General features: G+C 45.8%; 1 protein-coding gene across 1 annotated transcript in view; it reads right to left on the bottom strand.

Annotated features, from left to right (window-relative positions):
* LOC119976467 overlaps positions 1-15,909 on the bottom strand; it is a 223,851-nt gene extending 207,942 nt beyond the window's left edge. Inside the window, 2 exon segments of the mRNA XM_038817005.1 lie at positions 82-1,053; positions 15,780-15,909. Coding sequence (XP_038672933.1) covers positions 82-492 — 411 coding nt within the window. The 5' untranslated portion in view covers positions 493-1,053; positions 15,780-15,909.
* Between the last annotated feature and the right edge of the window lie 6 nt (positions 15,910-15,915).

Below are 15,915 nucleotides of genomic sequence, written 5' to 3'. Positions count from 1 at the left end.
GGAGAGAAAATCAGAGAATGAAAGTGTTAGAGCTGGAAAATGTGAGAAAATTATCAAGCCATAAATGATTTCCCCTTTTACCTTGTAGATTTCAGCAGCTTCATCGATGGGCAGGAAGCGGTGCTCCCTGTGTTCCCGCGAATCTCTGCAAATGTGACAGATCAATTTCTTGTCAGTTTCACAAAACAGCTTCAGTTCTTCCTGATGTTTCTCACAGTGAAGTTTAATTTCCATCTCTTTCGGATTCAGCTTTAATTTTCGAGTTTTCTCGGTCAGATTCGCTAAGGCCCGATTTGCCCTGAGGTTTCTTTCCGGAAACGCCTCCCTACATTCCGGGCAGGAGTTTATCTCCTTCTTTTCCCAACACTGGGAGATACAGGAACGGCAGAAGTTGTGTCCACAACCCAGTATTACCGGATCAGCGAAGAAATCGAGACAAATGGGACAAATTGTCTCCTCGGTCAAACTCTGGACCTGCTGTCTGAGAGCCATGTTCACACTCAGCACTTCCTGATTCAAACTGCTTTCAGTTTCTATGTTATTGCGCTGCTGACTCGCCTGAATAACTTCACCGAGTGATCAGGAGATTGTATCTGAGAATTTTAATTGTATTGACATTTATATATTGATCTATAAACTGTAAACCGTTTTTTTAAACTTTCAAACACTATTTTGGCCAACTTAACTTTAAATTACAGAAGAACTTTCCCCTCTTAATTTAACACAACTGAATATCCCACTTCCTGATTGGACTTTACACTTTCCCTCAGGAAAAACATTGAATTCTCCTGGAACCATTTGAAATTATCCCTGGCTCCTGAGGGATAACTTCAATTATTTTTCCCTTCCCGTTTGTGTACTTTTCAACTCCAGAACTGCCTTTCACAGGGACCATCTTTCCCGAAGACTCTGTTTCGCACAAACCAGACTAATCTTCCAGCCTCCTTTCAAATCCTCTTGAATTTCAATCAGCGCCTGAATTCCCACCCACATTCCTGTGTGTTTAACCAGATCGACTTTTAACATCCAGTGTAAGGAAGATTTCAGCTGATCCTGCGATTGGGAGAGAAAATAAAGAATGAAAGTGTCAGAGCAGGAAAATGTGAGAAAACTATCAGGTCATAAAATATTTTCCCTTTTACCTTGTAGATTTCATCAGCTTCATCGATGGGCAGGAAGCGGTGCTCTCTGTGTTCGTGTGACTTTTATCATCCAGCTGCTCCCTATCACCCAGATCCCGACAGACTCCACTGTCTGTGAGATTCACTGAAATTTACTAAAGCCAAGCAACCCGATCCCAGAATGGTTTCCTTTGGAATCTCCCTCTCCCACTGTCTATCGCCATGGCAACATGAATCATACGAGTCTTGTATCCAAGTAGAGATAATGTTAGCAATTCCTTAGACCCCCAACGCTGTTCTTTTTGGAATTAAGTGAACAGTTTTAAGTATAACCGTTTACAACCTGATATTCTCAATACCTTGAAGACGGACAGTCTAACGGCTGTAACCACAGGCGCTGCTGAAATTACCTCCAGCAGTTTCATAACAATATTTGCAGAGTGGGACCTTTCAGCAGAACAGAGAAAAGTTAGAGATATTGGGATTAGTGTCAGGGCGAGGAGTAGGTTTAAAGCTAGAATGAGAATGAGGGCGAGGAAGAGAGTGAAGGTTGCATGTTAATGTCAGATATTTTGAGGATGTGAAGGGGGTTACTGTTAGGGTGAGGGTTAGATGGTGACCTTCTCGAGGTTGGGGAGAGGGGGGGAGAGGGGGGAGAGGGGGAGGGGGGAGAGGGGGGGAGAGGGGGGAAGAGGGGGGGGGAGAGAGGGGAGGGGGGGGGAGGGGGTGTTGGGTTACGGGTGTAGGGTGGATATGTGGGTTTGAGTAGGGTGATCATGGCTCGGCACAACATTGAGGGCCGAAGGGCCTGTTCTGTGCTGTACTGTTCTATGTTCTAAATAAATATAAATTAATCAGTGTTTCATTTGGAAGGAGTGTTTGGAACTTTACACAGTGAGAATGGTGGAGGTTAAAGGGCAGGTTTTACACCTTCTGTGTTTGTAATGAAATGTTCTGTATGTGTTGGGTGTAACTAAGTCATAAACTACCTGAAACGCTAACTCTGTTTCTCTCTCTACCGATGCTGCCTGACCTGCATTTCCAGCATTTTCTGTGTTTATTTCACATTTCCAGCCACGACAATATTCTGTTCTGGCTTATCCCGGTCTCCTGGACCACACCAGCAACCACCCCACATTCCCTCACCAACCAGCCCCTTCTCTTCACCCCACCTCTCAGTAAACACAACCGAGGTGAGATTAACTGGTCATTCGTGTCATTATTATTTTGTGTGTTGTTTCTGTGAGGAAAATAGCTGCTGCGGTTCCGTCTGAACACAAAACTTCCGCAGTTACAAAGAGCACCGCTGCCACCTGCTGACAGAATGTCGGTGCTGCAGGAAATAATTCCCCATTAAAAATAGCCCGAGAAATGGGGAGTGTCTTTGAAGGTTCACAGACACGATGGGCCGAATGGTCTCTTTCCATTGTGACATCATATTGTGATTGTTGCTGTCACTGAGATTCGGATCGGATCAAATCCACATGTTCAAGATTGACTCAATTCAATCCCATGATTTGATTCTATGTTTGATGACCATCATTGAGAAAGATCAGTTATAAACTGTCACGTTAATATACACAATGTTGTGACAAATGTCTACTCATCAGGATCTTCTATTCCTGTGTCAGAGTTGATAAATGCTGAAGCTGGCTCTGGATTGCGCTACAAACAATCTGATTGACCTCTGGGCATTTTTGCACCAACAGAACGATTTAAGTACAGGAATGGGAGAAAACAAGTGATTGGAGAACTCAGCAATCGGATCGGATCGCTCTCAGTCTTGGTATCAAATCTCTGCTTTGGGAAAGTCTGCTGCAGCCCTGGTTTGTCGCTGCTTCTGGTGAATATTGGAACGTGAATCTGTCTGCAAATATAGAGAAACTACACTACACCTGAAATACGTGTACAGTTCTGGTCTCCTTATTGAAGGGAGGAGATATGTCCCTTCGGGTGACTACAAGGAAGGTTCCAGACTGATTTATGGGGCGATCGTTCTTGCGGTTTAGACATGTTACAGCCCTCTGGACTTAACATTGAGTTCAACAACCTCAGGCTATGAACTCTCTCCTCCACCTTTACCACATTTTTATTTCTATTGATTTAGTTTCATTTCTTCAATCTATCTGTTTTCCCCTCACCATTGTCCCCCTTTCCCCCACCCCACTCCCCTTGGGCCACCTGGTCCCTGTTCCAAGTTGTCCTGCTTTCATTTGTTCGGCCATTAAAACATTCGAAGCTCTTTATGTGTCAATATCTGTGTTTATTTCATGTGTCCTTACCCTGCTCACACCGATTCATATTCCCTGGGCTGTCTATTCAAAATCTTCGTCACCATTGGTCCTCTATCCAGCCCCAACACTCCTCGCATCTCCCCCCGCCCCCCTCTCCACAACAGTCTCAATCTGAGGGAGGAATGTTGTCCAGGACATTGGGAGATCCCCCCCCCCCCCCCCCTTGTTAGCGTGGGTTCTGAAACAGCCAGTAGAGGCAGACGTGGCCTTGGTTTAATATCCCACAGGAAGGACTGAGCTGGTGGGAGGAAGATAGGCACAGGAGTGGGCCATTCAGCCCCTCGAATCATTTCCACCTTTAAAGTAGATCATGGTTGGTGACTTCTGGTAGCTGCCATGGTGTGAGTGGTCGCACATTTGGCAGCTGCAGCTCGAGGCTACTTTTTCAGACCTTTCCTCCATTTGTCGGGTGGATGTTTTGTGGGAATAAAGGTGCAGGGGTGACTGGAGAAAAGTTTAACTCCACTGGTGGGGCTGGAGGATGGATCCATGGACCAGAGGTGGGTTGAGAAGAAAGGAGGAGTTGGAGCAAGAGAATCTTCATGCGACACAAGGCAAGATGGTGGAGGGTAAAGGGTCTGCCTTGCCTGCCCAGTCGCCGACGGAGTAACTGGTGGACTTCTTGAATGAGAAGTTTAGCCGACAGAGGAGGGAGGCCCAGGAGGACCTAGCCAAGGTGGTGGAACCGTTAAAGCAGGAATTGACCGTGTGGAGCAGAGGCTGGAGTTCCAGGGCCAGGCTATTCGGAAAGTGGAGGAGGCGGTGGGGAGCTCGAGGAGCAGCCACTTCGTTGGTGCTGGAGGGTCTGATGGGAGAGACCCAGAAGTGGTTAAAGGAGAAGGTGGAGGACCTGGAGAATCGCTTCCGGAGACAGAATCTAAGAATCATGGGGATGCCTGAAGGCATCGAGGGAGTGGACACTGGCACTTATGTAGCCAAGATGCTGGAGACGTTGACGGGCGAGTGGGCCTCTGACCAGCCGCTGGAGATCGACTGAGCTCACAGGGCATTGATGAAGACGCCACAGGCGAATCGGATGCCGAGGCCGATGGTGGCGAGTCTTCACCCGTTCCTGGACAAGGAGAAAATACTGAGCTGAGCGAGGCAGGAGGGGTGATGCACCTGAGAGGGGAGTGAGCCTCAAGTGTATCAGGACCTGGGCGTGGACCTGGCGAAGAGGAGAGCCGGGTTTAATTGGGTGAAGGCTGCCCCCTGTAAAAAAGGGGAGTGAAGTTTGGGATGTTGTACCCGGCCCACCTCTTGGTGACTTTTTATAACTGAGAATCTTATTTGGCACACCAGAGAAGACAATGGGAGTTTTTAAGAGACAACGGACTGGCAGGAGAAGGAGGACATTTACCTGTGTAGGAGGTGTGAGGCGATGGGTGCTTTTCCTGTCCATTTTTTCTTGTTTGTTGGAGAACATTTCTCCTTCGAGATGTCTTGTTGTGTTGAGGGTGAGTGCATCTTTTATCTTGTTTAATTGTTGTTTGTGAGGAGCACGGGCGGGAGGGGAGAGGAATTGGCAGGGGTGGCGGGGGTTTAGGAGGCTCAGGCACCTTGGGTTTGGGCTGACAAGCTAGCTGGGCGGGCCAGTTAACAGGAGCACAGTGGGGGGTGATCAGGCAGTCAGTAAAGCACAGGGGGATGTGGGTTGTTGTTTTGTTCGGGGGAAGGGGGGGTGGTTACTGACATAGATGTTGTTTGTGGCCTAGCATGGGAGGGAGCGGTGACAGTGGACTACCGAGGGTGGGCCTGGAGGGTCGCGTGGAATGGGCCGGAGCTGGCCTAAGAAGGTGTATGATTGATCGGTAGCAAGGGGGGCGCGGTGCCCCCAGACTAGGCTGGTCACATGGAATGTGAGGGGGCTGAATGGGCCAGTTAAACAGTTGTGTGTGTTCGCACATCTGAGGAGCTGGAATGCGGATGTGGCTTTTTTACAAGAAACACACTTGAAGATCGGGGATCAGATAAGGCTCAGGAAAAGGTGGGAAAGGCAATTCTTCACTTGGGATTAGACTTGAAGATGTGGGGGGGGGGGGGGAGTGGTGACAGAGCTGGTAAATAACTGGTGGCATTTGAGGTGGGGAATATCGTAGCAGATACGGGGTGAAGGTTGGTGATGGGTGGGAAGCTGGAAGGGATGCCGGTGGTCCTGGCAAACGTTTATGCCCCAAATTAGGACAATGTGGAGCTGGAAACCGTTTATCAAGTGCTTCAAGGATAGTTAAGAAATCATCAGGTAGGTGGGGGGGGGGGGGGGGGGGGGGACATTGGAGGCAGGGTGGGTGGAGGGTAATGGTAGGGAGGATGGGGCATGGGATGTTGGTTATTTTTGTTATGTGATTTCTTGTTTATTCTTTTTTGTTCTGGTTGAGTTTGAGATATATATATAAATACCTTAATATAAACATTTTTAAAAATAGATCATGGTTGAGTTTATCTCAACTCCACTTACCCACCTGAGCTCCATAACCATTGTTACTCTAGGAAGTTCCAATTGTGGGCATCACCATTGCTTCACAGCTCCAGGTTCGATTCCCGGGTTGTGTCACTGTCTGTGTAAAGCCTGTACGTTCTACCAGTGTCTGCGTGGGTTTCCTCCGGGTGATCGAATCCCTGCAGAAACAGGTGGGAAACTGCCTGGGCTCCAGTGGTCGGTGTCAGTTGTGGTTCAGTGGCAGCGCCCTTATCGCTGAGTGAGAAGAGAGTGGGATCGATCCCATTCCACACTTCAGCACAGAACCGGAATTGGAGGGATCTCACTGATCTCAAATCAGCTCAGCGACCCCAGGAGCGGTGAAAGAAACCTTATTCTTTGCTTCCCAGCAGATAAAACCGAATCTCACATTTCCCTCCCCTCTAAAGATTTTCTCTGTGTGACATGATCGATTTCCCGAAACCAAACCTGTGACTGCACATCAAACCTACTCACTGCTCCTTCATGAACCTTGGGACATCCCAGAGTGGGAAAAGGCGCTATATAAGCGCAAACATTTCTGAGCTTGAATAAGGTCGAAGCTCACAGGTTCAATCCCTCTAAGCATCTTCTCAGTCCCAGCAATCTAAAATATCTCTTTGACATTTATAGTACTTTGTGTTTTAATGTGAGCAGCTGCTGTCATGAACACAATTCAGTTTCTGCACCTGGATCTCACACCGAGTTTCCCAGAGGGTTTGTAATGGGCAGCGAGTTCAGACTGGAGACAAGTGTAATGGAATCTCTATCCCGCCCATCTCCACCCTCCGTCTCTATCTCCCTATCTGACTCTTTCTCCCTCCCTCCACTGTCAACATTTCTTGGAGCTCAACCCATCCAAACTGGGTTCAGTTCCTCTTCATGCGCTAACACTGTTTCCCCTTCATACTGTGCTAGGTTTTATGTTCCTGTATCAGACAATCAAATTGTGTAATCAGATTAGTTTAGAACTAGAGGTCTCCAAATATTGCCGTGAAATTCATTGGGAAATTACGGAACTGAAGTTGCTGCTGTGGGAAAGTAGCAGGTAAATGCTCCAGTCTATTATAAAGGATGTAACAGGACACTATGAAAATATCAACGGGATTAGACACAGTTCAACATGGATTACTGAAAGGGAAATCATATTTGACAAACCTACTGGATTTGTTGAGCGTGTAATTAGCAGAATAGATGAAGGAGAACCAGTGGATGTGGTGAATTTGGCTTTTCAGAAAGCTTTTGATAAAGGTCCACATAAGAGGTTAATGTGCAAAATTAAAGGACATGGGATTGGGGTTAACATATTGACATGAATTGAGAATGGGTTAGCAGACAGCAGACACAGAGCAGGAATAAATGGGTCTTTTTTTTGGAGTGACAGGCGGTGACTGTGAGGTCGCACAGGGATCAGTGCTTGGACCCAGATATTCACAATATATCTTCTTTAGCAATCACTCATTAACGAGTGTGATTGTCCACCTAAGAAACTCTTTGTGTTACTGGTCATGGGTTCTGTGAGTCCTTGCATTGCTGAAGTGCCCGATCCTGGAGCCGCATCTTCAACCGCACACTTAGCGTTGTTCCCAGGAAGTGGGATCGGTCCTTGGACTCTAGATCGGTGGTATTCCATTTTCCGGCTCCTCTTCCGGGTTTCCTCTTGCCCTTGGGTGTCCTGAAAGAATTGTTTCCCGTTAGTCTGGAACTTCTTCCAAGTCGGTCTCGTCTGAGCAAATCTCCCAGGCGTTGGCGTCGATATTGCATTTCTTTAGGTAAGCCCAATGAGGAACCAAATGTGATATTTCCATGTTTGCTGACAACATGGAACTTGGTGGGAATGTGAGTGGTGAGGAGGATGTTAAGAGACTTCAAGGTGATTTGGACAAGTTGACTGAGTGGGCAAATACATGGCAGCTGCAGTATAATGTGGATAAGTGTGAAGCTATCCACTTCAGTAGGAAAAACAGAATGGCAGATAATTATTGAAATGGTGACAGATTGGGAAACATTGATGTACAAAGGGTCCTGTAATGTTGTTCCACAGTCGGAAGGTAGTGGATAATCACCGTGTTTGAGATGAATCAGTGCAAACACCTTTACTGCCGAGCCCTGTTATTAAAGGATAAAACAGAAGCAGCATTTACTCTGAAAAGAGGGTTTGATGTGTAATTACATCCCAGAAACATCACCAGGACCTCACGGTGGTAAAGGACAGGCGGTGGGGATACTCCACCACTGAGCACTCAACACCGTAATCCTTCCTTTTGGGGAAAATGTATCAGACAACCATTGAGGTCACATTGATGGAGAAATTCTGGCCCACATCTCTCATCTCTAACTCTCTCTCCTGTAGGTTTTATAAACACATTCCACAGGTGAATCATTCCTGTCTGATTTACTTCAATTAGTTATCAAATATTTTCAACTTTCCTCAAGTTCCACACCTTTTAAATCTATTTCTTAGTTTTGGGGTGGACGGCTACATGGGATTGGGTTGGTTGTGATTTGTGGGGGCAGTTGAATATCTTGGGAGGAAAGGATAAGCAAGGCGGCATCTTGGCACAGTGGTTAGCACTGCTGCCTCACAGCACCAGGGTCCCGGGTTCAATTCCAGTTTTGGTTACTGTGTGTGGAGTTTGCACGTTCACCCAGTGGCTGCGGAGGTTTCCTCCGGGTGCTCCGGTTTCCTCCCACAGTTCAAAGATGTGTAGGTTAGGTGGATTTGCTGTGCTAAGTGTCTGACGATGTGGTTAGGTGGATTTGCTGTGCTAAGTGTCTGAAGATGTGTAGGTTAGGTGGATTTGCTGTGCTAAGTGTCTGACGATGTGCAGGCTAGGTGGGGTTACAGGGATGGGGCAGGGGAGTGGGCCGAGGTATGTTGCTCTTTCAGAGTTTCAGTGCAAACTCACTGGGCCAAATGGCCTCCTTCTGCACTGTAGGGATTCTGTGGAGGTTTGACCTGTATCCACTGAAGATTTGAAGTTTGAGAGGTGAACCTATTGAATAATATAAGATCCTGAGGGGACATAATGAGGAGGATGGTGAAAAGATGTTTACACTCAGGGGAGCGACTTTCACTCAGGACAGTTTAAAAATAAGGGGTCTTCCATTTAGGACTGAGACGAGGAGAAACATTTTCTCAGAGGGTCGCTCGGCTTTGAAACTCTCTTTCCCAGAGAGCTGTGGAAGCAGAGTCATTGAATATTTTAAAGGCAGAAATAGATAGACGAGGGAGTAAAAGGATAATCGGACACAGGCAGGAATGCGGAGTTAAGGCCACAATCAGATCACTCACAATCTCATCCAATGACAGAACAGGTTTGAGGGGCTGAATGGCCGACTCCTGATTTGTATGTTTTTCTGTTCCTCATCTCAGTCCGAAATGACTTCCCTCTTATCCTGAGACTGTTTCCCAATGATCGAGATTCCGAGCCCAGAATCCTGTATGTTTCAGTGAGATCATCTCTCATTCTTCTAAACTCCAGAGAGTTTCGGCCCAATTTACTCAGCCTATTATCACAGGACAACCGTCTCAGAGCAGGAACCAATCGAGTGAACCTTCACTGTGCTGACTGATCGATCGCTGAGAGCAAAATGTTTCTTTCCTCTCTTCTTTCTGAAACATTTTTCATTATTATTTACATTCAAATCCATGAATTAGATAAATAAAAGTCACCATTTCATTTATTTCTCATTTTAAATTAGTAGGAATAATATTTACATTCTTGTCTGATATTCAGTAGACGTGGTCACTTGAGGAGTTTCTGGGTTAAATAAGAGAATAGAAAAAGATCTCAGTCCCGGGTTTGACAAGGTCTCTGACACATCTCCATTCTCCATACTGGGTGCATCCTTTAAATGCTCCCAGAGACAGACTGCCTTCTGCTGGGATTGGCTGATAGTCTTCTTCACTAATTATGTGAATATGAAATGTTTAATAACGGAAAATAAAACAAAACACTTCAATCTGTTACTTTATAATATTGCTCAGTTATTTTTGGAGAACGTGCCATTGGATGTACTCTCCTGAAATAAACAAAAACACAAATGTTAACACACAGTAAACTGATGGCCGTCCACAAATGGAGTAAAAAATCCTCGACTTTCCAGCGTGAAAGAAGACGAGAGTCAACAGTAAAATGTTCAGCAAATTGCTGATCTCAGCTGCCAAGAAGCTGAAGGAAAGTTTTGGGTCTTGGACAGGAATGGATGTGAATTAATGGAAGGAAGCGATTGGAAAGCTAATTAGAAAAGGTGAGTGAATAATACAGGAATAATCGAGTAAAGGATCAGTGAAGTGGACGGGCTGGTGCTCAATATTGAGGGAGAATCACTGGAGAACTGTGACAGGGATTTTTACCGACAGGCACAGGGTCAGCAAGACACAGAAATAAGTGCCGGGGAAAGCCTAACACAGAAAGTAATAGAGGATGTACAGACACCAGGAAGAACACTTGTAAAGACAGCAAGAGAGGTACAACAATGTGAAACTACAGGAACAGGAGGAGGCCAATCAGGCCCCTGAACCTATCCCATAATTCCATTAAATCAAGAGACCCAGTCGTAGAGAAGGTGATAGTTCAGAACCCAGAGAACGTGGTTACGATAAAGGTGGAGTTGGGAAGGTGCAGGGAGATTCCGGCTGTGGGTCGTGATTGAAGATAAATGACAAAAGGTACTGGAGGAGCAGGAAGGAGTAAATGACAAGGGAAGAAATGATGGGAATTATTCTGGAAATTAGAGCCAGACCTCACAGGAGTGAAATGAGGAAATATTTCAAGTTAAAGAGGGTGGTAGAAGTCTGCAACTCTCTTCCCCAGATGGCAACTGATGCTGGATCGAATTGAGTTTCAAATCTGAGAGAGAGAGATGTTTGTCAAGCAAAGGTTAATGGGAAAGGCGAGTATCTGGAGTTAGATCGTAGCTCAGCCAATGTCTCACTGAAAGACAGAACAGGTTTGAGGGTTAAATACCTCCCGCTGCTGTTCTTATGAACTTTCAGTAGAAATTTGTATTTTGATGCCCTTTGAGTTGTTTGTCGGAATATTTGGGGAAAGTTTCAGAAATAAAACTAATCTCAGAAGTTTATTATTTAAATTCGAAAGAATCATAAGAATAACATTGCAGCTAAGTGGCAAATCATCTAAACAGTAAACATTGAACTAATAAATAACGATAATGATAAAAATGAAACCTTGTTCACCAAGATACTGGAGTGACATCATTTTCCACAGACAGGGTGACCAGTGAAGATAGTCTGTCCTCTCCCACAGTCAATCACTAATGAATTTTATCAGCTATAACTTCAAGAAGCTTCGTTAACAGCTCACTACTGACGTGAACACGGTTAACAGGGTCCTGAGTGATCTTGTTGTGACGACATTGCTGTTGGCATCACAACTGCACATCTAAATACTTTTTCAATGTTATGAGGGTCTCTGCCTCCACCACGTTTTCAGGCAGTGAGTTCCAGACTCGCACCACCCTCTGGGTGGAAAGGTTTTCCTCACATCCCCTTTGAACCTTCTGCCAATTACCTTAAAGCTCTGCCCCCTGGTCATTGATCCCTCAACCAAGCGAAAACGGTTCTCCTGTCCACTCCACCCATCCCCTTCATAATTTTATACATTTCAATTACGTTCCCCCTCAGTTCCCTCTATGCCAAGGAAAACATAGAACATAGAACAGTACAGCACAGAACAGGCCCTTCGGCCCTCGATGTTGTGACGAGCAATGATCACCCTACTCAAACCCACGTATCCACCCTCTACCCGTAACCCAACAACCACAAACCCCCCCCCCCACCTTACTTTTTTTTAGGACACTACGGGTAATTTAGCATGGCCAATCCACCTAACCCGCACATCTTTGGACTGTGGGAGGAAACCAGAGCACCCGGAGGAAACCCACGCACACACGGGGAGGACGTGCAGACTCCGCACAGACAGTGACCCAGCCGGGAATCGACCCTGGAGCTGTGAAGCATTTATGCTCACCACCATGCCACCGTGCTGCCCACAGTTGTATCCCAGTGCATCCCCAGTGTATGCAATCTCTCTTCATAGCTAAAATTCTCCAGCCCAGGCAACAGGCTGGTAAATCTCCTCTGCACCCTTTCCAGTGCGATCACATCCCTTCTACAATGTGGATTCCAGAACTGCACACAATACTCTAACTGTGGCCTAATCAACGTTTTATACAGTTCCAGCATAGCCTCTCTGCCTATTAAACTCTAAACTTCACCTGATAAAGGGAAATATACCACATGCCTTCTTAACCACTGCATCCACCTGCCCTCCTACCTTAAGAAACTGGTGTACATGCAGACCAAGGGCCCTCTGATCCTCAGTACTTCCCAGGGTCCTGCCATTTATCCTGTATTCCGTTGTCTTGTTTGTCCTGGCCAAGTGCATCATCTCACACTTATCCAGATTAAACTCCATTTGCCACTGATCAGCCCATCTGACCTGTCCATCTATATCCTCCTGTAATCTAAGGCTATCCTTCTCACTAATTACTGCCCCACTAATTTCCGTATCATCCGCAAACTTACTGATCAACCCTCCTACATTAAAGTCTAAATCTATGTGTAAACCACAAACAGCAACGGCCCCAACACTGATCCCTTCGGACCCTACTGGACACAGGCTTCCAGTCAGGAAAATACCCCTCGCCCATCATCCTCTGCTTCCTGCCACTCAGCCAATTCCGGATTAAATTTGCAAAATGTCCTTGGATCCCATGAGTTTTTACACAATAAATGGTAGAACTCTTGCAAGTACTGACAGACAGAGATCTGGGCGTGCATGTCCAGCGATCACTGGAAGTGTCAACGTACGTGGATAAAGTGGTGAAGAAGGCATGCGTCATGCTGGCCTTCATCGGTCAGGGTTTCAATATAAAAATTGGCAAGTCATGTTGCAGCTGTACAGGACCTTAGTTAGGCCTCATTTGGAATATTGTGTCCAATTCTGGTCGCCACACTACCAGAAGGATGTGGTAGCTTTGGAGAGGGTACAGAAGCGGTTTACTAGGATGTTGCCTGGTATGGAGGGCATTAGCTATGAGGAGAGGTTAGATGAACTCGATCTGCTCTCACTGGAATGACGGAGGCTGAGAGGCTGCCTGATAGGTGTCCACAAGATTATGAGTGGCATGGTCAGAGTGGATAGTCAGATGCTCTTTTCTAGGGTAGGAGAGACAAGTACTCGGGGACACAGGTTTTAAAGTGTGTGGGGAAAAGTTTAGATCAAATACCCGAGGCAAGTTTTTTTTTTTACACAGAGGGTGGTTAATACATGGAATGCGCTGCCTGGGGAGGTGGTGGGAGCAGGTACGATAGTGGCATTTAAGGGACATCGAGAGAGGTGGGAATGGAAGGATACGGACTCCCTAAGTGCAGATGGTTTTAGTTTAGGCAGGTACCATGGTCGGCGCGGCCTTGGAGGGCCGAAGGGCCTGTTCCTGTGCTTTATTGTTCTTCATTCTTACCTTCGTTATCAGTCTCCCATGTGGAATCTTATCAAAGTCCTCACTGAAGTCCAAGTAGATTACATCAGATGTATTGCCCTCTTTGAAAAATTCAATCAAGTTGGTCAGATATGGCCTCCCCTTAACAAAACCATGCTGACTTTCTTGATTAATTCCTACCCCTCCAAATACTGATTAATTCTGTCTCTCAGAATTACCTCCAATATGTTAGACTGGTTGGTCTGTAGTTTCCTGGTTTATCCATTCCTCCCTTGGTGAATAATGGGACCACATTGACTATCCTCCAGTCCTCTGGCATCTCTCCTGTTGTCAGAGCAGAATTGAAAATTATTGCCAGCGCCCCTATTTCCTCCCTTGCCTCATTCAAAAGTCTGGGATACATTTCATCTGGCTCCGGATATTTGCCAATTTATAAGTCTGACAGACCACTCAGAATCGATGTTAACTTCTTTGATTTTAATCAGTCGTTCTCCCCGATTTCTGTACCCATAACGTCACTTTCACTAGCAAACACTGACACAAAGTTTTCATGTAGAACCCTACCCATGTCCTCCCGCTCCACACACAAATTACCATTCTGGGCCTTAATTCTTTGCCTAGTACCCTTTTACCCTGAAATGGACTTGTAAAGCAACTCAGGATTTTCTTTTATTTTACCTGCCACTATCCTTTCATATTCTCTCACCGATAAAGATATTTTTGCTCATTCTGTACATCTTGAGGGTGCTGCTGTTCTGAGCTCTCACTATCTGTCATAAGCCTCCCTTTCTCTTTTTACCCAAGGCCGCTCCAAATACAGATTAATTCTATATTCCTCGAGATCCAGGGTTTACCCTTTTACTTTGTTGGAACATGTTGGCCCTGCACTCTCCCTATTTCCTTCTTGAATGTGTCCCACTGTTCAGTCACAGATTAATCTAAACGTGTCCAGTCCAAGTCCACTCTGAACAAATCATTTCTCATCTTATTAAAGTCGGCCTGCCCCCAGTTTAGAACTTTGATTTCAAAATAATTTCTTAACTGCTCTTTCAAATATGTCCTGGCATCTTCAATCACTTACTTACATGGACACCAAGGTCCCTCTGTTCCTCTACTTCCTTTACAGTTTCTCCCTTTAGTTTAGACTGTCTCTCTATATTCATTGGTTTCCTCTGGGTGCTCCAGTTTCCTCCCACAGTCCCAAGATGTGCCGGTCAGGTGGATTGGCTATGCTAAATTGCCCTTAGTATCAAAAAAGGACAGGTGGGATAGGGTGGAGGTGTGGGGATAGCATGGAGGTATGGCCTTAGGTAGGGTGCTCTTTCCAAGGCCGGTGCAGACTCAATGGGCTGAATGGTCTCCTTCTGCACAGTAAATTCTACGATTCGATGATGATTCTTAACAAAATGATTTACTTCACACTTAAATTGAACTTAATTTGCCACTTGTCTGCCCAATCAAATATATCAATGCTCCTTTTGAAGTTCAAGACTATCCTCATCACAGTCGGCAATGATTCAAATCTTCGTGTCATCTCTAAATTGTGAAATCAAGCCCTGGACACTAGTGTGTCGGTCATGAACAGATATCTCAGAAAGGCAAGGGTCCCAATACAGACCCCTGGAGATCTCCACTAAAAACCTTCCTCCAAACTTTAAAAAGCCATTGATCACAACTCTCTCTTTCCCTGTCATCGAGGAATATTTGAGCTTTAATAGGAGTGAAGAGATTTACCCTTCCACGCTATGGGACACACTGAAGCTAATCGTTAGAGAGTAAGGCACAGGGAGGCGGAGGTTGGCAGACACCATCTTAGAGGTGGACCGCCAATACTCAATCAATCAGACACCAGAATTGCTGGCAAGGAGGAAGAAGGGAGTTTGGGCTTCGATGCACAGAGAGGGTGCTGCGCTGGCTGCAACGTTCACGATGGGGGAGGGAAGGGTGCTCTTTATGAACACCATGTTTTACCTTTAAGTCCATTACAGGGCACTTGACAGCAAGACACTGAATCACGATTAGGAGTGGGGATCATGGCTAAATGTTCCCAATTTCAAACTAGGGATACTGAGCCTAACTAACTGTATTACACCAGCTCAGGAAAAATCTAATTTGGGTTTTCTGAGTTGCAATCAGTCTGTTTCATGTCACAGACATTGAGCCTTTAGTGGAGGTGGAACAAGAAACAACAGAAAATAATTTGAATCCACTTTCAGGCTAATTCTGTCCATTGTATTTCTTCATTTCTTTTAAAGGAGAATTTAGCCTCAAACTCCATGAGTGTAAAAGACACGAATTGTTCTGACACAATATTCTGTACAGTTCAGGGCAGTGAAAACTCCTAAAGAATGTGTTCTTTATGATTCAGGTGTTGTGAGAAAGACATTCCCCCTCTCACCCCACCCACAGCCTCAATGAAAAGGAAGCCCCTCTTACCTGGGCCTGTTACCGGGTGGACAATTCCTCCTTCTCCCATTGTCGGCTCCCAATCTGATCTCCCAGTAACCGCTCTTGCTGGGTGGGGCCTTCAGGCTGTGGTGAGGTCTGACTTTCACTGACCTCACACTGACCT

Source organism: Scyliorhinus canicula, chromosome 13 (genome assembly GCF_902713615.1).
Source record: "Scyliorhinus canicula chromosome 13, sScyCan1.1, whole genome shotgun sequence".
Lineage (NCBI taxonomy): Eukaryota > Metazoa > Chordata > Chondrichthyes > Carcharhiniformes > Scyliorhinidae > Scyliorhinus > Scyliorhinus canicula.
This window is presented reverse-complemented; position numbering and strand designations above follow the sequence as displayed.